General features: G+C 44.9%; 1 protein-coding gene across 2 annotated transcripts in view; it reads right to left on the minus strand.

Annotated features, from left to right (window-relative positions):
• Window positions 1-8210: 8210 nt before the first annotated feature.
• Window positions 8211-24379, minus strand: part of POGLUT2 (protein O-glucosyltransferase 2) — a 98188-nt gene continuing 82019 nt past the window's right edge. For both annotated transcript variants that reach the window (XM_075336686.1, XM_075336685.1), the window contains 2 exons: window positions 15619-15723; window positions 8211-8588 (listed from right to left, as the gene is read on the minus strand). In XM_075336686.1, the coding sequence (XP_075192801.1) occupies window positions 8571-8588; window positions 15619-15723 (123 nt within the window). In that variant the 3' untranslated portion in view covers window positions 8211-8570. The remainder of the gene's footprint in view (window positions 8589-15618; window positions 15724-24379) is intronic.

Here is a 24379-nt window from a genome sequence, read left to right on the forward strand (position 1 = left end):
TGGGATGGACTTTATCACAGATCTGCCAAAGTCCTCCGATTGTACCGTCATCTGGGTGGTGGCAGAAAGATTCAATGAAATGGCTCAATTTACACCGCTGACCAGTTTGCCCTCTGCGCCTGTGCTCATTGAGCACTTCATTCAGCACATCTTTTGGCTGCATGGTCTACCACTCCATATCGTGTCCAACAGAGTTCACATCTAGAGTCTGGAGGGCCACCTGCAAGCTGCTGGATGTCACTCTGGACTTCTCATCAGTCTATCATCCGCAGTCCAATGGCCAAATGGAACAGGTGAACCAGATTCTGATGAACTTTCTGCGATACTTCGTCAATGAGCATCATAGTGACTGGGTCAAGCTCCTCCCCTTGGGTGAAGTTCTCGTATAACAACCGTGTGAGTCCTCCACCAAGTCTCCTTTTCAGATGGTATACAGACAGCACCCCAGAATCCCGTTCCCAGTGCGCTCACCTCCAGCAATCCTGCAGCTGATTCCCTCGTTAAGACGTTCTCCAACATCTAGGCTGAGACCAAGTCCTCCCTGGAGCAGTCCTCTGTTCATATGAAGAGGAATGTGTACAAGAGATGTCTAGACCATCCTCTGTTCCGGCCCGGAGACAAGGTATGGATCCCTTCCAGATAAGTCTGCCTCAAGTTACCATCCTACAAGTTGGGTCCCCACTCTATGGGTCCCTTTAAGGTGCTTAACAAGGTGTGCTACAAACTGAAGCTCCCAGCCTCTCTCCACATCCTCAACTCTTTCCGTGTGTCCCTCCTCAAACCTGTTGTCCTGATCCGTTTTCACAGGGATCCAGGTACCTCTCTGCCTCTGGTCAGTGATGAAGACATGAGGTAAAAGCCATCCTTGCAGCAAAAGAGGTCAGGTCAGAGGTAAAACTTACTACCTGGTGTACTGCAAGGGGGTTGGTCATGAGGAGAGGTCGTGGGAGCCAAAAGAGAATATTAATGCCCCTCTTCTCCTTTAAAAGATTCCCGAAAAGGTGGTGTGTAAGGGGGTACTGTAAAGGGCACTTTACACGCTGCGAAATCGCCATCAATATCGCTAGTGAGAGTACCCGCCCCCGTCGGTTGTGCGTCCCGGGCAAATCGCTGCCCGTGGTGCACAACATCGCTTACACCCATCACACGGATTTACCTTCCCTGCGACGTCGCTGTGACCGGCGAACCGCCTCCTTTCTATGGGGGCGGTTCGTGCGACGTCACAGCGACGTCACACGGCAGCCGCCCAATAGAAGCTGAGGGGCGGAGATGAGCAGGCGGAATATCCTGCCCACCTCCTTCCTTCCTCATTGCCGGTGGACGCAGGTAAGGAGATGTTCGTTGTTCCTGGGGTGTCACACATAGCGATGTGTGATGCCACAGGAACGACGAACAACCAGCGACATGCACCACCAACGATTTTATGAAAAGGAGCGACGTGTCAACGATCAACGATTTTTGCCGTTTTTGTGATCGTTGATCGTCGCTCCTAGCTGTCACACGCTGCGATGTCGCTAACAACGCCGGATGTGCGTCACAAACACCGTGACCCTGATGATATATTGTTAGCGATGTCGCAGCGTGTAAAGCACCCTTAACACTCATACCGACATCATCGCATGCTTCTGCTCCCCTTCCCCAGCGAGGACGTAGTTTCCCTCACCTGTCCAGGCACCTTGCGACGGCGGTCCCATCCCAAGCTGCAACCTGGCGGAGTGTCTGTACTCCGGACAGGCTGCAGGCCTCTGCCCATAGGGCGCGACTATGGCCACGCCCCCTTTCTTAAAGGGCCAACATCCTTCTGTCCCGGAAGTGCCTCAGAGGTCATCTGGGAGATTACAGATATTTAAGGGAACTCTGCCCTATGACAATTGCCTGGGCAATGAGTTAAAGTTAAACTCATTGCTGTAGTAAGTTTCCCTAGCACTGTGCTGCTGTCTCTGCTGCTGCTATTATTCTGGGCTAGTTCCACTGCTGACATCCATTTGTATTCTAATGTCCAGCTGCTGTATTAACTAGCCTGCCACTGCTACTGCTACCTTCCACGCCAGCCACGTTTCCTACTGCTGCAAGCATCTTCACCAGCTGCTGCCACATCCATCCCTCCAGCCTGGACGGATTCTGTACACCTGATGCCGCAACCTATTGTCAGAGACTGTCGCTCCCGTACCTCTGGGGCCAGCTGATGCAACACCAGTCTTCCCGAGTGGCACCCAGACCAATATCTGCAGCGTAACACCTCCACCGTCAGGGGCTCTGGAGAAGACCAGGCTCGGGTCCATAGTCACGCCTTTCTGGGTTTTCTGTGTGTTGCGGCTCAGTGGGCCCACTTACATCACTGCTCGCCCAGCCAGCATAAGACTTTTACTGAGCCCTCACTGTCAGGTGTGTACCCTGTTAGTAGTGCATCTACCAGAGTGCACTTGTATTCTGCATTTTCTGATCCCGCTCCAGTGACGAAAGTAAGTATGGCACGTTATCCTTGTAGCGAGGACCATGCAGGGTGGCCATCCAGTAATCAGCACTGGTAACAATTCGGGCAACTTGCCGGTTGTTGCGCAGCCACAGCAGCATATATTTGTTCAGGTGTGCCAGGCAGCCCAGTGGCAACAGCAAGCTATTATTGGTGGGGAGTGTATCATCTGTGTCCTATGTATCGCCCCAGCCATGCTCCAGTGATGTCCGTTAACTGCCACCCTGACGTGAGCACAGTTCCTCCTCCTCCAAAACTGTCTCTTGGCTGGACAGTTGTGTACCTGGCCACTGTTGATACAGGAACCCACCCTCTGAGCCGTGTGTGGACAACTGGCTGGATAATCGTGTACATGGTTCCTGTTCTTCCTCCTTTCTGTGCCACCACCTCATCCCATCATCGCCTGAAGTGTTTTTTCAAGGAGGAACAGAAGTGGAATAGTAACGCTGGAAATCAAGTCATCAGCGTTGACCATGTTTGTAGAGTTCTCAAAGCAGTGCAACACGGAACACGCAGTGTTGTTCCGCAGAAACTTACCCATTCGTGCTGCAGCTGAATCTCCATTATCGCCTGCTCCTGTTCACACAGTCTCTCCAACATATGCAGCGTGGAGTTCCACCTTGTGGTTATGTCACAAATGAGGCGTTCAGCAGGAATGCAGAAGGGATGCTGCAGCACAGAAAGGAAAGCAGCAGCAGGGTGAGAACGCCAAAAGCACGCACAGACAGCCCACACTTTCTGCAGCAGCTGACATCTCAGAATTTTTCAGAAAGCTATACCAAATTCATCATATGCACCAGGCAAGGGTGAGCATCAAACCAACTCAGCCTAGTGCTTCTACCCGTTATCAAACACCACCAGGCCGGGCTTGAAGTTCAACAGCACCAACCACTCATTGGTCTGTTGTCTGATCCCTGTCCACAGCTCCTGCTTGTTGTGGGATTTTCCCCCCAAACAGATGAATTTCAGAACAGTCTGCTGTCATTTACCCCTGGCTGTAATGAAGTTGGTATTGCAGGTGTTACGCTGACTGGATGAAGAGCCGGTAGAAGAAGTGAAGTAGTAGGAGGAGGCAACACTGACATAGAAACGTCCAGCAATACTGTGGTGGTAAAACATGTGCCAGAATGCCTTTTCCCCCTCAGGCCCAGCCGCCACTACATTTACCCAGTGGGCAGTTAGGGAGATATAACGTCCCTATATATGCTTATAGGTTCATGTATTGGTGGCTATGTGGACCTTGCCACTGAGGGCTTTGAGCACTTGAGCACTACACACCTGATTTTGTCCACAACATGTTTGTGTAGAGCAGGGATTGTCATTCAGAACCAGGGTTCATGGGTAGATAGGGAGGTAGTTTCACTTTCTCGCCAGTGTTTGGGGGATGCACAACTGAACGCTTCCATGGGACGGTGTGGAGATGCTTGTGTTCCGCTCCAGCAACAGTCGAACTGCTCGGATCTGGGGTTGCTGTGGCTCGAGGGTCTCCGGACCCGGGGGCTTGCGGCCACTTCGAATGTAAGGGGATATTTACAGGGGATGAATGTTCATGACGCCACCTGCGGGTTGCGATAAAGGGGAGTACCGCCGCTGCCGATGGGAGTACCGGATAAATAAAGAAATAACATTTGGAACACCATTCTTAAGGCTGCTTTACACCAGACAATCTATCGTGCGATAGATCGTCGGGGTCACGGTTTCTGTGACGCACATCCGGCATTGCTGGCGATGCCGGCCTGTGTGACACCTCCTAGTGACGCAGTATCGCTCACAAATCGTGAGTCAGGTACTGCTCGCTAGGTTCCATAATATCGTTTAATTTAGTTGACCATCGTTTCCGTGGTAGCACACGCCGCTCCGTGTGACACCACGGGAACGATGAGCAGCTCACCTGCCTCCCACGGCCGCCGCCGGCTCTATGTGGAAGGAAGGAGGTGGGCGGGATGTTTACGTCCCGCTCATCTCCGCCCCTCCGCTTCTATTGGCCGGCGGCCGTGTGACGTCGCTGTGACGCCGAACGTCCCTCCCACTCCAGGAAGTGGACGTTCACCGCCCACAGCGAGGTCGCACGAGAGGTAAGTATGTGTGACGGGGGTTACTGACTTTGTGCAACACGGGTAGCGATTTGCCCGTGACGCAAAAAGGACGGGGGCGGGTACGATCGATTGTGAAATCGCACAATGGGTCGTACCGTGTAAAGCAGCCTTAAGTCTGAACTGGGTGCAAAAACCTAAAAAAAATCACTATATTGAGAGAAGGTATGCACACCAGTGACTATGCAAGGGGAATACATGTAATAGCAGAAACTTGGTAAGTTTACTTGGTAAGTTTTTTAACTGCATGAGAGGACAAACATTAGCCAGGGACCCCAAAAATAAGAGAATACCATGAAGAGGTTTTGGGGCTCTGTTGCATTGATCAGTTCAATAGCTACATTTTTCTTTATTCATATTTCATGGCAGTATAGCAGATTCCACTCTCATTTTTTCATTTTTGCATGTAGCCATTGTATTTTTCAGGCCCGTATTCACACAGCATTTTCTGCTATTACATGTATTCCCTTTGCATAGTCACTGGTGTGCAAACCTTCTCTCAATATAGTGTTTTTTTAGGTTTTTGCACCCAGTTCAGACTTAGAATGGTGTTCCAAACGTTATTTCTTTGTTAATAGTCTTTCGTTTGTGAACCCGACCCCCACCCATACCTTGCCAGTCCACATTATACATATATAGCCTGGGTCTCAGCTTCCCATACTTGGTAAGTTTTTTTTAACTGCATGAGAGGACACACATTAGCTAGGGACCCCAAAGATAAGAGAATACCGTGAAGAGGTTTTGGGGCTCTGTTGCATTGATCAATTCAATAGCTACATTTCTCTTTATTCATATTTCATGGCAGTAATGCAGATTCTACTCTCATTTTTTTCATTTTTGCATGTAGCTATTGTATTTTTCAGGCCAGTATTCACACAGTAGTTTCTGCTATTACATGTATTCCCCTTGCATAGTCACTGGTGTGCATATCTTCTCTCAATATAGTGATTTGTTTTTTAGGTTTTTGCACCCAGTTCAGATTTAGGGGTACTTTGCATGCTGCGACATCGGTAATAATGTGTTACCGACGCTGCAGCGATTGCCCCCGCCCCCATTGCAGGTACGATATCTTGTGATTGCTGCCGTAGCGAACATTATCGCTACGCCAGCTTCACATGCACTCACCTGCCCTGCGACGTCGCTCTGGCCGACGAACCGCCTCCTTACTAAAGGGGCGGGTCGTGCGGCGTCCCAGCGACGTCACACGGCAGGCAGCCAATAGAAGCGGAGGGGTGGAGATGAGCGGGACGTAAACATCCCGCCCACCTCCGTCCTTCCGCATAGTCGGCGTGAGACGTGGTGACGCAGGTAGGAGATGTTCCTCGCTCCTGCGGCTTCTCACACAGCGATGTGTGCTGCCGCAGGAACGAGGAACAACATCGTACCTGTCGCTGCTGCCAAATAATGGAAATGTCAGACCCTACACCGATGATACGATAACAACGCTTTTGCGCTTGTTAATCGTATCAAAAAGGATTTACACACTACGATATCGACTGCAACGCCAGATGTGCGTCACTTTCGATTTCACCCCACCGATATCGCACCTGCGATGTCGTAGTGTGCAAAGCCCGCCTTAGAATGGTGTTCCAAACGTTATTTATTTATTTGTTAGTAGTCTTTAGTTTGTGAACCCGACCCCACCCATACCTTGCCGGTCCACATTATACATGTATAGCCTGGGTCTCAGCTTCCCATACTTTGTAAGTTTTTTAATTGCATGAGAGAACACACATTAGCTAGGGACCCCAAAAATAAGAGAATTCCGATGGGAGTACGGGGGCAGATGGTGTGAGGCAGCCAGGTGTCAATCCCACCGCAGGTAGGGAAGGCCCCGGACAGTGGGGATTTGGTGAATGGGTAGCTTGCTTGGCCTTGGGAAGCAGGGTGCAGGGGTCAGATTATTCACTGCGGTAGTCGTCGTGGTGGATCAGGTGAATTAAGCAGACACTCACACAGATGGTAAACCAAAGTCTCTAGGCACTGCGGTCTCTACTGGGGGGGGAGCCTGTCCAGGTCCCACTCCCACCAGTGTCACTTGGTAAGTCCGGAGTCCTGCCTCCGTGCACAAATTGTTTTACTGTTGTGGCCCCTTGGCTTGAAGCTTTCAGGGCCCCGCTACCCGTGTGTATGGCAGCTGTGCTCTTGGTGGCTGGCACTTGGGATTTCAGTGGGTTGTGTATTTTGGAGAACCCTATCCCTCGCGTTGTGCTGATACCTCCAATCTCTGAGCTCTTAGGGACTGTGCATACAGAGACTATCCTCCACAGGCTAATTATCAGGTTGCTTGAAGCTACTCCCCGATCTAGGGTCCTGTACACCACCGTGCTCGGTACCGGTAAGGTAGCTGGGCTTTCTGGTGCCAACAGTCCTCCTAAACTGTGTCTGTTACACTCCTGTCCAGTGTTCCTAATACTGGTCCCCGACTCCTGTGGTCCCGGACCACCGTCTGCGACCCAACCTGTCACCTCCCTGGGAGCTCCAACTCCCTGCTCCTCACTCTTTGAGGGCTACACTCAACTGACTATGTCCCTCCCACCAGTCTGCCTGACCCCTAGGTGGGCAGCCATGTTCCAACTTGACCAACCCACTGGTTTGTCTGTCCAGCCCTGGTGTGAGGTGTGATTGGGATTTGTAGTGCGGATGTCAGTGACACTGTTGATGGGAACCTGGAACCACGGGGGGTAGGTCCTGCACCCTGGGGTACAGAATACAATTCTCTGTAGCACCCTGATGTATTTAGGGGCGCTAAACTTGGTGACACTGCTGGTGATGCTGTCACATCCTTTCTTTGCAGGGAGCCATGTAGCTCAGTTGCTCGACAACAGGAGGAAAAGGCCATAGACTGCAGCAGAAGAGGGAGCAGCAGGAGCCTCAGATCTTTCCGTTTTTTTCAGGGGTCTACTCCACTGCAGCTCATACTTTGCATTCACATGCCTCATCATGCAGGTGGTGCCCATGTTAAAAATATTTACACCTCGTTTCAGGCTCTGACAGCACAGCAGGAAAACCACCAGTGTCGTGTCATCAGCACATTGCCTGAATAAACACCATGCCAGGGAGCTCCTTTGAGCTGGCTTTGGCATGCTCATTAAAAGTTAACTTTACACCCTATTCATTTTTTAAATTATGACGTAGATAAAAAAAAATTGGTGTAATAAACAAAGTAAAGCATTAATAAATTTAGCTTACTCAAAGTGTAATGTCCCAATTTGCCAAAAAATTGGAACAAACTCAATGATAAATGCCCCCAAGTGTCTTAACAATCAGTAGGCTTACATCAGACTGTTCTCTGTTCACATCAAGTCAGTCTATCATTCAGTCATTCATGGTAGTAGTCTTATACAATAAGGATGGTGAAGAAAAGGCCTGAAAAGTGAAGCCACATAATGTCATTGTAGTGTAATGTTGGCCAGTATAGAAGATTGGTGATTTCCACATGGCGTAAAGTGATTACCGTCCACCAGTCTAGTAAAAATGTTAAATTAATGTGTTTTGTTCCAATCTGGTGTAAACCAATAAATGTTAACAAATCAGACATTAGAAAATTCCATGTCTTTGACCCTCCTATCGCCTTGTAAAAGACCACAGCATTTGGCAATGCTTATCAGAAGTGTTTATAGTTGTAGTAGCCCAAATCAATCTGATATTCATCAGGCACTTTATTTTCATCTAATGTCTATAAAAAGCACCCAAGTATTTGTGTTCTTCAGTCCTGCAAGGAAATGGGTAATATATAACTAAAAAACATATGATATGGCACACATTTTTGGTGAAGAGGTTCAGGCATTCAACTTAAGAAGTAAAAACAGGAGGATTGTTATTTAAAAGCGATTGTTTTTTAAGAAATGGAACAGAATATTATCGCACAATGTGTAGCAGTACTGTGCTGATTGTAACAAAAGCAGTAAAATATTACAAAATAGTCATTGGCGTAAAAATCCCCCAAACTCCATTTAATGTTCTGCGGAGAAAATAAGTCCCCTGTGAAACATCTATTCACGTCAAAGCTCATCCTTGACCTGCAAGATGAAGAAAAAATGAGTCAGCATTTGAGCTATATGTACACAATTGTTTGAAACTTTTTGCTTACTTTCTTTGATTTAGCAGCTGTGTCAACCCTAGAATACCAGCATGACTCGTTATTTGTGAATGTTGTCTTTCTTCTCAGTCATTGATTAGGCTATGCTGGGAAGCTAAAATATCTTTTAAGCACTGCTTTTTGTTCCTGGTAATTCTGCATAACTTCCTGCTTTGAAACAAAGAGAGCAACTAAAACTTTCTAATATTTTTTCATATATTACTGCCCATAAGATTACAAGAAGATCGGATGGGTGTCCACATTCCGAGACCCCACCAATCATTCCAAGAGGTGTGCAGCTCAGAAGACAAGAGCGCACAACTCCTGGCTGAACGTGCACAGAGAGAAGAATATGTTTCAATAGAAAACACCAATCTGCTTTCAAAAATACTTTCAAAAAGCCCCAAATTCAAAAATACTTGGGATGCATTGTAAGATTTAAAGAAAACAAAGTAATTATTTGTAAATTTCTTATGGCCAAATTTTTGTCATTGGTGGTAGGGAGATAACAGGAGATCAGGGCTCCTAGGCTGGTCCTCAGGCTAGGGGCCCCTAACTATCCCTGTTCCCAGAGATACCTCTGAAGGTGAGGACGTCTGGGCCCCCTTTCTGGCCATACTCGTGGCCAGCCCTAATACCCCCTCGCCCCCTCCCCAAGAGAGGGCCAGGACAGCAGTAGTTAAACCCACAGAAATAAGACAAACAAGGGAAACTAAAACTCAATCACACAGCATGCTTACACAGAGGAATTAGACAACAAGTGATAAGATAGAAAATTAAGGTACCGTCACACTTAGTGACGCTCCAGTGATCCCACCAGCGATCTGACCTGGCAGGGATCGCTGGAGCGTCGCTACTTGGTCACTGGTGAGCTGTCAATCAGACAAATCTCCACAGTGATCAGAGATCAGTCACCAGCCACCAGCGACCCATGTAACGACGCTGTGCTTGGTAACCATAGTTAAAAGAAAAAGGTTTTGGTACCATGTTAGCCAGTTGAAAAATGATTGATTGCTCTCAGTGAGAGAAACAAAATTAAAATTTTGTAGTTGTGATACCTTTTAATGGCTAACTAAAATAAAAATAAAATATGATGTTATAAAGCAAGCTTTCGAGACATCTCAAACACATTAAAAAGTCCATTGTCTACAGCCAGGCCCTCAGATATAATCGTATCTGTTCCAGGCCAGCAGACAGGGATGAACACTTAACCCCTCTTAAAAAGACATTTTTAAACCAAGGCTACCACCCCACCTCCATTGATGATCAGATTATTAGAGCCACAAGGACCCCTAAAAGTGAACTGCTTCAATACAAACAAAAAGAGTAAAATAGTCGAGTACCTCTGGTGGTGACCTACAATTCACAGCTTGAGGTACTGAGAAGTACGGCCAAGAAACTTCACCACATTCTACACAAGGATGACCGGTTAAGAACAATATTCAAAGATCCTCCATTGCTGTGCTACAGGCATCCTCCTAATTTAGGGAGCATCATAATCCGAAGTTCTATGCCCTCAGACACACCAAGAGGAACTTATCCTTGCAATGCTGCAAAACCTGCGCTCATGTAGAGATCAAAGACCGGATACAGATCCCTAACACACAGAAGGACTATAAGATTCCTGGGACATTCACATGCTCTTCTTCCAACGTGGTGTACTTAATCCTGTGCACTATATGTCCTATTGGGGGCCTCTATGTTGGAGAAACAGGACAGAGACTGACAGCAAGGATGAGATCTCACCGGCACACAATTACAGACATTTCTGTGAGATTTCTGTGCTCCAGGACACAACATAAACCACATGAAAGTTTTCATATTAAAAGGCAACTTCAGATCACAGAGCCATCGCAGGGTCTGGGAATACAAATTCATCAATGTTTAACTCTGTGGACACAGGACTCAACCTCTCAGAAGGATTTATGACTCACTACAAAATCTGAGAGGTCAGCTCCAGAGACTACGAGGGCACCAGGCCTCTGATCCTACATGGATATTGGGACAATAAAACTCACACCACTAATCAAAGCTAATTAAGGATTCACTTTCCAAGCTCAGTATTTGTTTATTTAAATGTCCTTTTACTATGCATCCCTCTGCCCTGTTTTGTGTATATATTTGTGTTTCTTCAGATATTTTGTCAGAGGAAGAGACCTGAGATGTCTCGAAAGCTTGCTTTTATAACATCATATTTTATTTTTATTTTAGTTAGCCATTAAAAGGTATCACAACTACAAAATTTTAATTTTGTTTCTCTCACTGAGAGCAATCAATCATTTGGTAACCATAGTACACATCGGGTTACTAAGCAAAGCGCTTTGCTTATAGTTACCCGATGTGTACCTTGGCTACGTGTGCAGGGAGCAGGGAGCCGGCTTCTAGAAGCTGCGGACGCTGGTAACCAAGGTAAATATCGGGTAACCAAGCAAAGCACTTTGCTTGGTTATCCGATGTGTACCTTGGTTACCAGCGTCCTCAGAAGTCGGCTCCCTGCTCCCTGCACATTCAGATCGTTGCTCTCTCACTGTCAAACACAGCGATGTGTGCTTCACAGCAGGAGAGCAACGACCAAAAAATGGTCCAGGACATTCAGCAACGACCGTCGACCTCACAGCAGGGGCCAGGTCGTTGCTGAATGTCACACACAGCGACATCCCTAGCAAGATTGCTGTTGCGTCACAAAAAACGTGACTCAGCAGCAATGTCGCTAGCGATGTCGCTTAGTGAGACGTGGCTTTTAGAGCAAGGAGGAAACAACGAGACAAAGAGAGAATTCCACAACACCCCAAGGAACATGCAGTAAAAACATCAGCAAACTGGAACACACGGACCAGTTTAGCAGAAGCTATAGTCGCATGTGAAGACAGATTCTACCATCTTAAAATGGCAGGCAGAAACTGTGATAGGCTTCCCACAATATGTGAGCCTATAGGTAACCAGCAGGCTAGCCTGACCATTAATGAGCACACAGCTGTTCAATACCCGAGCCTGCCTGTGCAACTCAGAAGCACCAGAGCAACCATAGTGTGGAGTGGCAGAATCTGTAGTGTGAACAGCGTCTGATCCTGCCATTGCACTCAGTGAGATTTGAGCCAAACTCTGTGTGACAATTTTATTCACATCAGAACATACAACAGATCAGAAGGTGAAAGTTTGACATCTTTGCATTTCATTAAAAAGGAGGGCAATAAGGGTAATGAAATATGAAAAAACATTAGAAAGATTTAATTTCTCTTTAAAGGCAAACCGGTCAGTAGGATCAACCCCCCTAAGCCATTTATTTGGACATGTAGCTCATAGAAAGTTGAATAAAATGATACCTGGATAGCTGCGATCCAATGTTTAATTTCAAAATAATCCATATTTTTCTGAATATGCAAATGAGCTGTCAAATCTATAGTCCGGACACAGATCTCCACAGGTTATTTTATATGAAAAGAGGTATTACCAGTGTGAGACAAGTAATGACTAAAGCTGCGTTCATACATAGCGACAGCGACAACGACGTCGCTGTTACGTCACCATTTTCTGTGACGCAACAGCGACCTTGTAAGTCGCTGTTATGATGGCTGCTTAGCTGTCAAATACAGCAGAAACAGCAGCGATCATAACGACACGCGTCGCTGTGGAAGTGATGCTGTGCTTGGTAACTAAGGTAAATATCGGGTAACCAACCAAAGTGCTTCTCTGGTTACCTGATATTTACCTTTGTTACAAGCGCACACTGCTTAGCGCTGGCTCCCTGCACTCATAGCCACAGTACACATCCGGTTAATAAGCAAACCTTTGCTTATTTCCCGATGTGTACTCTGGCGTGCAGGGAGCCGGCAGCACAGGCAGCGTGAGAGCGGCGGACGCTGTAACTAAAGTAAGTATCGGGTAACCAAGGAAAGGGCTTCCCTTGGTTACCCGATGTTTATCTTGGTTACAGCTTACCGCAGGCTGCCAGACGCCGGCTCCCTGCATCCTGCTCACTTCAATTTGTCGCTCTCTCGCTGTCACACACAGCGATGTGTGCTTCACAGCGGGAGAGCAACGAGCAAAAAATGAAGCAGGACATTCAGCAACGACCGGCAACCTCACAGCAGGGGCCGGGTCGTTGCTGGATGTCACACACAGCGACGGGACGTCGCTGCTACGTCACCAAAAATGGTGACGTAGCAGTGACGTCGTCGTTGTCGCTATTTGTGAACCTAGCTTAACAGTTTGCTCTCCTGCTCTACATGTCTCACACTGGTAACGGCCCCTTTCATTTAAAATAAGTTCTAGAGGCAAATTCACAGGGATATCTGTGTCTGGCCAATACATCTTAAGAGCTGATTTACATATTAAGAAGAACTAAGAAAAACGTGGATTTCTCTGAAATAAGATATCAGATTGCAGATATCCAGGTATCATTTTATTCAGCTTTCTATGACCTACATACCCATATAGATGGCTTAAGAGGCTTGATTATGCTCACGTGGGCCATAAAAAAGAAAGCTGAAATTTTGATCTTCTGCTATACACAACAATTTTTATGTAGGCTTGATTACTCAGAAGGTACAAAAGCCAATTGAGCACTCAGTATTAGGCTGGTATGAATTTACATTGTAAAGCTCCACATACACAATAGATTGTCAGCTGAGCCCAATAATATCTAGAGTCTAATGTGAATGAGGATCCTGAACAGACAATTGTTGGGGATGGTAAGGATCCGGCATGTCCGATTTTCAGATGTCTGGCAGCAACTCTCTCATGGAGAACGCAGGAACATTAAGCCGAATGAGCACTCCTGTGTATTAGAGAGATAACTGAGATTGTTGTCGGCGGAACGACTGGCCAAACCATTGTTCATCCAAAAGCAATCTGATATGTATTACGGGCTAGAGGACTGATTCACATCTGTATAGAAGTCTACGACACAGATTTTGTCATCTCACAGTATCTTTCCTGCACACCTGAGCTGAACTCAACTGACCCCATGATGACCCAGAGAGGGGCTATCAGGTATAGCTCTGGCAAAAATTGAGACCACTTACAAAATTTGTGAGTTTTTCAGATTTTTCTTTTTATAGGTATATTTTTGAATGAAATTGTAAATTGTTCTTTTATTCTATAAACTACTGACAACATGTCTCTGAATTTCCAAGCAATAACTTTTGTATTTATCTTCTGAAAATGAGAAATGGTCAAAATAACAAAAAAAAATGCATTGCTTTCAGACCTCAAATAATGCAAAGAAAACAAGTTCATAATCATTTAGAAACAACAATACTAATGATTTAACTCATAGTTCAGAAATTAATATTTTATAGAATAACCAAGATTTTTAATCACAGCTTTCATGCATCTTGGCATGCTTTCCACCAGTCTTTCACACTGCTTTGGGTAACCTTATGCCACTCCTGGTGCAAAAATGTAAGCAGTTCTTCTTTGTTTGATGGCTTGTGACTAGCCATCTTCCTCTTGATTACATTCCAGAAGTTTTCAATGGGGTTCAGGTCTGGAGATTGCGCTGGCCATGACAGGGTTTTGATGTAGTGGTCCTTCATCCACGCATTGATTGACCTAGCTGTGTGGCATGGCACATTGTCCTGCATGAAAAAACAGTCATCAGAGTCGGGGAACATTGCCTGAGCAGAAGATAGCAACTGTTTTTCCAGGATAACCTTGTAGGCAGCTTGATTCATACGTCCTTTGCAAAGTTTAATCTTCTCAATTCCAGCCTTGCTGAAGCATCCCCTCATCACCACCGATCCTCCACCTAGTTTCACAGCAGGTGCAAGACACTGTGGCTTATACGACTCTCCAGGTCTCCATCTAACCAGGTGTTGGGCAATGCTGAAAATTAGACTCATCAGAGAAGATTACCTTACTCCAGCCCTCCATGGTCCAATCCTTATGGTCTTTGGAAAACTTCAGCCTGGCTCTCCGTTGATCCTCATTGATGAAAGGCTTTTTTCTAGCTTTACATGACTTGAGCCCTGCTTCTAGGAGCCTGTTACGAACTGTTCTTGCTGTGCACTTCACCCCAGCAGCCATTTGCCATTCGATTTGTAGGTCACTTGATGTCACCCTGCAGTTGCTGAGTGACATTTGAATAAGATGACAGTCATCCCGGTCAGTGGAGAGTCGCTTTCGCCCTCTGCTGGTCTGTACTCTGGTTGGAATTCAACTTACACTGGAATGGAATGGCTGTCAGACATGTAGAGAAGCTGATTTTTATAAAAATGTGCAGTGGTCTCTTAATTTTTGTCAGAGCTGTATATTTGGGAGAGCATTTTGACTTTAAATTAATTCTACAATTAAAATGTAAACAAAGGCTAGAAGTGCCATTATACAAGAATCCAGTGCAAAAAAAAAGAGAAAAGGAGTGACACACTTTTGTAATTAAATCTTCACAAACGGGTACAAGAAGTAAAGTATCCAGGTCCAATGACACGTTTAATAAGTAACAGTCATTCTGATTTTTATTATATTTTAAGTCACAAGTGAAAATAAAAAATAAACTTTGTAATTACTGTGATCATGCTTATTAATCTGCTTATTTCTCCTTCATCTTAGACTACAAATCATTTGTAATAAAATGTTCTCATTTCATTTCTCTAAAATACACACTGTATAGAATTAAATGCTGTGCAGCATGACCTCAGTCTTTCAATGTAGTTGGTTCAAAATCTGCAAAACAACATTCATAAATGTCTCCTATAATGAAATTACACAGAATGATATGACTTTACAACAGGCTATTTATGCCAGCATTTGAAATGAAGGAGCAACAATGTAATTCATGGCTGGGCCATGTTTGCCAGGGCAGGACCTCACTTTGCCATCAGCTCTCTGTGGATAATAAAGGACATCCCCTCTAATTGCTAAATATGGCAAATTGGAATCAGTTGTCCTATTGAGATAACCCATTTATTTCCCATAGCATTATTTAAAATAACACTGAAATTTTCAGTTTGTGATATGAACTTTTTTCTCACCTTCTTCCTTTGACATTCGCACGGGAAGAAATTCTCTGTAGCATTTTCCACTTTTTCCATCCCATTTCTTATTTTTGGTTTACTTACTTGCAGTTTCGCATAAGCCTAAATAAAAAAAAAAAAAGACACTGAAAGGGAATTTGTCAGCAGGTTTATGCTATGTAATATGAATTCAGCATGCTATAGGGGGTAACATACAGATTTCAGCGATGCATTTCTTATTACACTGTGTGCTGTTGTTTACCTGTAATGTTTGTTGTAGCTTCATTGCTAGACTAGCTCTAGGTCAGTTAGTCCGGCATGCCTCATGCTGTGATTAGAAACTCACTGTCTACAGACATTGTATATAGAGAGCCAGATATGGGAAGAGGCTGTGTCAGAGCTGCTGTTCCCATTAAACTAATTGATGCATCATTGGATTCAGGTCTCTTTGCCTACCTACATTACGCTGCTCCCAGATGAGGTAGCAAAGGTCTGTTGACAGATTACCTTTAAGAACAACAATCTGGAGGAATAGTTATTCCAATATTAAACAAGATTTACATGAGAAATATTTCTACCACATGCAGATTTGGGCCATGAAGGTATATGTCATTCATTTTTTTTTTTACATTTAGCACATACATTAGGGGTTAAGGATTACAATGTAAACATCTCCAAAAAGCCTACATTTAAACAATTATTCTCAATCAGCTCAGAGCTATACATCTTCCTTACAGTCTCTTTATTTCCTGATCTCTGGTGTTACAGGCACTCTGCTGCTCACCAGAAGACTCACTCAATGAAGAGTTGTAGTATTAGGCCAGAATCACACTTGCTAGTGCCTCGCGTGTAACTCGCGCAAGTCTCTCATAGTAGAACCCGGTTTGGCCGCACACTATGCATACAGGAGCGTCTAAGCTGCATAGAGATACATGCAACCGACCCGCTCCTGTCAGGGGAGTGTGCGGCCAAGCCGGGTTCTGCCATGAGAGACTCGCGCGAGTTACACGCGAGGCACTAGCAAGTGTGATTCTGGCCTTAGGCTGCACTCACATGAGCGATGATTCTCTCTTCCCAAGAGAATCAGACCAATTATGGTAATGACACTCAGCTCACACTCTAATCAGAATTTGCGCCGAGTGTCAGTTTTCTGTGATCCGATTAAGCAAGCCGTGTGTGTCGCGTTGGCCGGGCACTAGCAGCCTGATTCGCCATTCCTGGCGCTTACTTGGCTCATATCGATTGCCTTCGTGCATTTGCAATTGGATTAATAACAGGGGTTAATGTGTGGTGTAATTTGTCAAAAAAATCACAGCTGTGATCAAGCTCAAATTTAGTAATGGTTCCATGAGACTCCCCCACTACTAATCACGTAAGTAAAAAGAAATAAAAACAAAACACAGAGAAAAATCCTTTATTTAAAAAAAAAACAAAAAAACCCTCTTTCTCCAATTTATTAACCCCCAAACACCCCTGCAGGTCCGACGTAATTCACAGACACATCGTCCCATGATGATCCTGGATCTGCTACATCCTGAAGTCGCAATGCATGGTCACATTTGAAAATGCAACCGAGCAAAGTGTCCTCAGGGACACAGTGACGGAGCCACAGCTGTGAGCGTTGATGTTAGTGAGTTCAAAGCTGGTGGTTCCCATGGTACTCCAGCTGTGACCTCAGGTTAACTCACCTGTGGTTAACTCATAGAACTCAGAGAACTCACCTCAGGAGAGCTCTATGAACTCACCTGAGACAAAAGGGCACTTGACACACTGTGATATCACTATCGAGTGTACCCGCCCCCGTTTGTTGTGCGTCACTGGCAAATCGCTGCCCGTGGCGCACAACATCCCTAACACCCGTCACACATACTTACCTGCCTAGCGATGTCGCTGTGGCCGGCGAACCGCCTCCTTTCTAAGGGGGCGGTTCGTTTGGTGTCACAGCGACGTCACTAAGCGGCCACCCAATAGAAGCGCAGGGGCGGAGATGAGCGGGACGAACATCCCGCCCACCTCCTTCCTTCCTCATTGCGGGTGGCCGCAGGTACGAGGTGTCACATGTAGCGATGTGTGCTGCCGCAGGAACGACGAACAACCTGTGTCCTGCAACAGCAACGATAATCGGGAATGGAACAACGCGTCAACGATCAACAATAAGGTAAGTAATTTTGATCGTTAACGGTCGTTCCTGCGTTTCACACGCACTGACGTCGATAACGAGGCCGGATGTGCGTTACGAATTCCGTGACCCCCCACCGACATCTCATTAGCGATGTCGTTGCGTGTAAAGCGGCCTAAACTCAATGAAAGCAATGCCGGATTACCGGCGTCAACTACTGATTCTGACATTATGACAGCAACAAAATTCTGGGCTGTAAGGCTATGTTCACACATTAAAGTTTTTGCTATGCTTTTTTCTGCAGCAAAACCTGATCTCTTGGCAGTAAAAAAAAGCTGCATTTTTTGCTGCGTTTTTAGTGTGTCACTTGTCTACAGTACATGTTTAATTGAAGTTTGTTTCATTCACCACAAAAGTAGCAAAAACGCTGCAAACAATGCAGCAGTGTTTTTTCTCTCCCATTGCTTTCAATGGTGAAAAAAGCTGCAAAAATGCATCAGTTTTCCATTGCAGTTAGTAAAAAAAGTAAGTGTTTGTGTGCATAATATTTTCAGGAATCTCATGGGTTTTGCTGGTACTGTAAAAAGCAGCTTTTTATTTGCATAAAACCAATGACAAAAATATAAAAAAAAATGTAGCAAAAACACAATGTGTGAACATAGCCTAAGAAAGTTCATGGTGATCTTTTCTACAGTGGCGAAAATAAGTGAAATTTGATAAATACTCTTCAACTGTGACAGAGAGATTAAAAAATAAATAATCCAGAAAATCATATTGTAGGATTTGTAAATTATTATCTGGCATTTTGTTGCATAAAATAAGTATTTCATACAATAGAAAAACAAAACTTAATATTTGGTACAATGTGCAATACAGGGTAATATTGTGGTACTGTGTTAGCCAGAAAAATCAATTGAAATGCTATGTCCCAAGAAGAGCCTCTGTGCTCTGAAAGCTTGCTAATATAATTTTTCTGGTTAGCCTATAAAGGTATCACTCCTAAAATACTTTTGTCATTCTTGGGACATAGCATTTCAATCAATATTTGATACAGAAACCTTTGTTACAGAGGTCAGACATTTCCTGTAGTTCTTGACCAAGTTTGCACACACTACAGCAGCGATTTTGGCCCACTCATCCATACAGATCTTCTCTAGATCTTTCAGGATTTGGGGCTGTCACTGGCTAACATTGAGTTTCAGCTCCCTCCAAAGATTTTCTATTGGGTACAGGTCTGGAGACTGGCTAGGTGACTCCAAGACCTTGAAATGCTTCTTTCGGAGCCCCTCCTTAGTTGCCCTGGCTGTGTGTTTCAGGTCATTGTCATTCTGAAAGACCCAGCCGCAACCTATCTTCAATGCTGTTACTGAGGAAAGGAGGTTGTTGCCCAAAATTTCATGATACATGACCCCATCCATCCTCCCTTTAATATGGTGCAGTCCTCCTGTCCCCTTTGCAGAAAAGCACCCCCAGAGTATGATGTTTCCACCCCATGCTTCACGGTTGGGACAGTGTTCTTGGGGTTGTACTCATCCTTTTTCCTCCAAACACAGAGAATGAAGTTAAAACCAAAAAAATCTATTTTAGTCTCATCTAACCACATGACCTCCCATGCCTCCTCTGGATCATCCAGGTGGTTACTGAGGAACTTCAAATGGGCCTGGATATGTGTTGGCGTGAACAGGAGGACCTTGCGTGCCCTGCAGGATTTTAATACATGATGGCGTAGGGCAGGGGTCTCAAACTTGGCCGGGTGTACGGGCCGCACACAGAAAAAAAATAATTTGAGGGGCCGCATTTTTTTCAGGACAAAGTGACATTGTTAGTGATACCATTTTTTCTTTCTATACACCCTTTGATCACTGTTTTGAACATTTTTCATTTGTCTATTATAACAAATGTGTACTTTTTTGTATGTGTGTACTATATATTATAAAACACTTTTTTTTATTTACATTTTTTCCCCTTTTTGTAAGTAATACAGTTTTACAATAAGCACCGCATAGTAATTTTGGCCAACATCTTGTAGTAATGTGCCCCTCCTGTTCCCCATTCTGTAAAAATGTGCGCATCCTTGTCCCCTTGTAGCAATGTGCCCCATGCAGGTCCTCTTCTTGCATTAATGTTCCCCCATGCAGCTCCCCTTCTTGTATTAATATGCCTCCATGCAGCTCCCCTTCTTGTAGTAATGTGCCCCATGCAGGACTCCTTCTTGTAGTAATGTGTCCTCATTCAGGTCCCCTTCTTATAATATTGTGCCCCATGCAGGTCCCCTTCTTGTGGTAATGTGCGCCATATGCAGGTCCCCTTCTTGTGGTAATGTGCTTCATGCAGGACTCCTTCTTGTAGTAATGTGCCCATCCTGGTCCCACCTTGTAGCAATGTGCCCCATGCAGGACCCCTTCTTGTGGTAATGTACCCTCATTCATGTCCCATTCTTGTGGTAATGTGCCCCATATGCAGGTCCCCTTCTTGTGGTAATGTGCCCCATATGCAGGTCCCCTTCTTGTGGTAATGTGCCCTCATTCAGGTCCCCTTCTTATAATAATGTGCCCCATGCAGGTCCCCTTCTTATAATAATGTGCCCCATGTAGGTCCCCTTCTTGTGGTAATGTGCCCCATATGCAGATCCCCTTCTTGTGGTAATGTGCTTCATGCAGGTCCCCTTCTTGTGGTAATGTGCCCCATGCATGTCCCCACACGTACACACACCCTGTGCAGCCTCAGCCAGCAACAGAATCACACACACACACCCCCTGTGCAGCTTCAGCCAGCAACAGAATCACACACACACACACCCTGTGCAGCCTCAGCCAGCAACAGAATCACACACACACACCCTGTGCAGCCTCAGCCAGCAACAGAATCACACACACACACACACACACACCCTGTGCAGCCTCAGCCAGCAACAGAATCACACACACACACACACACACACACACACCCACACATACACACCCTGTGCAGCCTCAGCCAGCAACAGAATCACACACACACACACACACACACACACACACACACACACACCCTGTGCAGCTTCAGCCAGCAACAGAATCACACACACACATACACACACACACAGTGCAGCCTCAGCCAGCAACAGAAAAACACACACACACACAAACATTCTGCTCACCTATCCTCCGTCGGCAGCACGCAGGCACGTGGACCCGGTAATGATCACAGCTGCTGTCACCGCTGAACTTTCTGCCGGCACGTGCAGAGCAGTTCTCACTGCACAACAGCCACTGGCCAATCACAGGCAAGCATCTGAGGTCATATGCAGCAGGTGCTTGCCTCTGATTGGCAGGCGGCTGTTATTGCGTTTTGCAGCGAGAACTTCACTGTGCGCGGCAAAGGCAAAACTATAAACTGAAGTAAATAGCTGGCGGCTGCAGCCCCTTGCACCGGTCGCCATCTTTACCGGGTCCACGGGCCATCGGGCCGCAAGAAGCCACCTGAAGGGCCGCATGCGGCCCGCAGGCCGCGTGTTTGAGACCCCTGGCATAGGGTGTTACTTACCTTTGAGACTGTGGTCCCAGCTCTCTTCAAGTAATTGACCAGGTCCTCCCGTGTAGTTCTGGGCTGATTCCTGACATTTCTCTGAATCATCCTTATCCCACGAGGCAAGATCTTGCATGGAGCCCCAGACCAAGTAAGATTGACAGTGATCCTTACATTTTCTAATAATTGTGCCAACAGTTGTGGTCTTCTCAGCAAGCTGCTTGTCTACTGTCTACTGTCCTGTAACCCATCACAGCCTTGTGCAGGTCTACAATTTTGTCCCCGGTGTACTTAGATAGCTTTTTGGTCTTGGTCATAGTGGAGAGGTTGGAGTGTGCGTGTACATAGGTGTCTTTAATACAGGTGACTAGTTCAAACAGGTGCATTTAATACAGGTAATGAGTGCAGAGCAGGAGAGCTTCTTCAAGAAAAAATAACAGGTCTGTGAGATCCAGAATTCTTGCTAGTTGGTAGGTGATAAAATACATATTTCATGCAATAAAATGCAAATTAATAATTTAAAAATCATACAATGTGATTTTCTGGACTTTTTTTTGTATTCTGTCTGTCACAGTTGAAGTGTACACCTGTGATATATATATTACAGGCAAAATCGGCAGTGTATCAAATACTTATTTTCCTCACTGTTCCTGATCGCTTGTAAGGAATAGCGAAGAAAGTTTCTAGGTTCTAAAAAATGCAATAATTTTAGGGCTGGATCAGGCTGCAGCTCACCACTTCAATTTTAAGGTAGTATAGTACTCTGCTACCTTGTGTTTGTCTGGAATTTTAGCCACAGGTCCTACTTGGTTTTATTTTGAATACACTTCACCAGGTGATAATATTTACCCTGATGTTTAGTGTGTGTGCCATTATACCTGTTTATGGGGTTATTACCTTCACATGTCTCATAGTCTATAGTTATAATTTAGGATTCTACTTTAGTGTATTTGCTGCACTTTCTCACTTCAATGGAAAATTTCTCCATATTCATTGTTTCTAGAATTGTTCCATTACAATGATATTGATGATTTATCCCTTAGGAGGTCATTCATTCTTAAAAATTGGTGAGGGCGACATTAGGCACCCCCATCAATCAGCTTTTACCAGCAATGGCAAGTTCTGACCTGCAGTTCCCGGCAGCAGCCATTAAACTGTGTGATAGAATAATGGTGTTTCACTCCACAAATAGGGTTTTTTCACTTTTTTGTTTGGTGCAAACTACATCCGATCATGGTATTTTAACCCCCAGTGCAAGCGATTCAAACACTAAGCGGCTCTAACTGGGCAGAACATCGAGCGTAACCGAGTACAGCGATGCTCGCTTGAGTGGTCGGCATATTCTAACACAGATTTTTTTTTTTTAAAGATTGAGTTCGGTACGAACACCGAACTTTACTATTTGGGTCCAGTCATTAGTTTATAAGTCAATCATTTTACTATCTTTTAAACTTTTTGGCAAGGGCTAAAATGGCAACCCTTGTGGTGTGACAGCAATTTCTAAACAAGTTGTGTGATCAAAAATATTTTAGGAATTACAGAATAAGAAGCAGCACCCACGAACACTGATTCCTTTTTTTTCAAAAATATTTTCACATTGCATGTTCACATCGTATTTAAAGATTTAACAAGCAACTATTGCAAAAACTCCAATACTCTTGGATTTCAAGTTGCAAGTCACATGGGTTTCAATGTAAATTGTAACCTGGAACTACCATGTTTCCCTGAAAATAAGACACTGTCTTCTTATATTATTTTGTCCCAAAAAATGCGCTAGGCTTATTTTCGGAGTAGTGCTTATTTTGGAGTAAACAGAGGTAAGGTTAAATTTACCCCTCCAACCCAAAAAAAGCAGACTCCCCCCAGGAGAATCATACCAGACCTTGGACATCTGCGTCACTCCCAGGTCCTCAGCGCGTGCTCCCTGCATGCCCTTGTCTTCTCAACCCGCCATCTGGCACTCACACACACATCAGACACACACATACACTTACACATCAAGTGATACCGCACTGTTTCCATCAGACAGGAGTACCTGGGACGCTGTGAGTGTGAAGACCTGCAGTGGACTGCATCGAGGACCTGGGGTAGAACAAATCGATGCGTTCCACTGCAGTTCCTTGATGCGTTCCACCACAGGTTCTCGTGTTCCCCAGCATCCCAGGTCAACGGAGCAGTATAGTATCATATGCATGTGTGTGTGCGTTCCACCGCAGGTCCTCGATACGTTCCACTGCAGGTCCTCGATGCGTTCCACAGCTCCCTGGTCTGGTGAGTATAATTGAGAAGTCTGTCTTCTTTCTTTTGGGGGTGTTTGCTTTCTATAATGAAGTTTCCTGCAGTATTCTTTAACTTTTTTTAGCTCCATGGACACCTCATTATTTAACCACAACTAGGGCTTGTTATCAGGGTAGGGCTTATATTTAAGCCTTACTCCAAAAAGGCTTAACATTCCTGCAATGGCTTATTTTTGGGGTGGGTGTTATTTTCGGAGAAACATGGTATACATTTATTTCATTTATGCATTATGGTAGGTTGTGGGTCGGATCAAGTGTTGGTGTAGATAGTGTACTGTGAATTCTTGATGTTCTCATAAATAGCTGGAATGCTAAAAATTATTGTAAATTTGTGTTGATTAATACAATAAAAGTTAACATTCAATGAACCTTTAAAGAATTTACTCACACCCAACAAAGTATGGAAATCCTAAAAATAAAGTTAACCAACTACACTGCTGTGCACAATCAGGCAAAATTGACAATTATTGTTCTTGATTTCTAGCAAAACTTGCATCTGTATTTCATCGTAAGGTATTGTAAAAAGTGAAGGTTAAACCAATAAACTGAGGATGTTAAATATTAAATCGTTTCAAGGTAATGGATTTTACTACATATATCATAAAAAACTAAAAGAATATTAACACTATGCAGTTAAGTAGTAGAAGAGGGCTAAGTCAGCAAAAATATTAGCAAATTCCTTAATCTCTTACTTCAAACCTTAATGCCAAGGCATCTAATTCACTCAACAAATCCTTTATTACAATATTACACTTTAAAAGAGGAAGGTGAGTCTGGTTTATTGGGGTCTCCGATTAGGGGAGGGACAAAATGCTATAGAACTCTGCTTTTAACATTAGGTGGGTCTGTAAACGTG

The sequence above is a fragment of the Anomaloglossus baeobatrachus genome, chromosome 2 (assembly GCF_048569485.1).
Source record: "Anomaloglossus baeobatrachus isolate aAnoBae1 chromosome 2, aAnoBae1.hap1, whole genome shotgun sequence".
In the NCBI taxonomy this organism is placed as follows: domain Eukaryota; kingdom Metazoa; phylum Chordata; class Amphibia; order Anura; family Aromobatidae; genus Anomaloglossus; species Anomaloglossus baeobatrachus.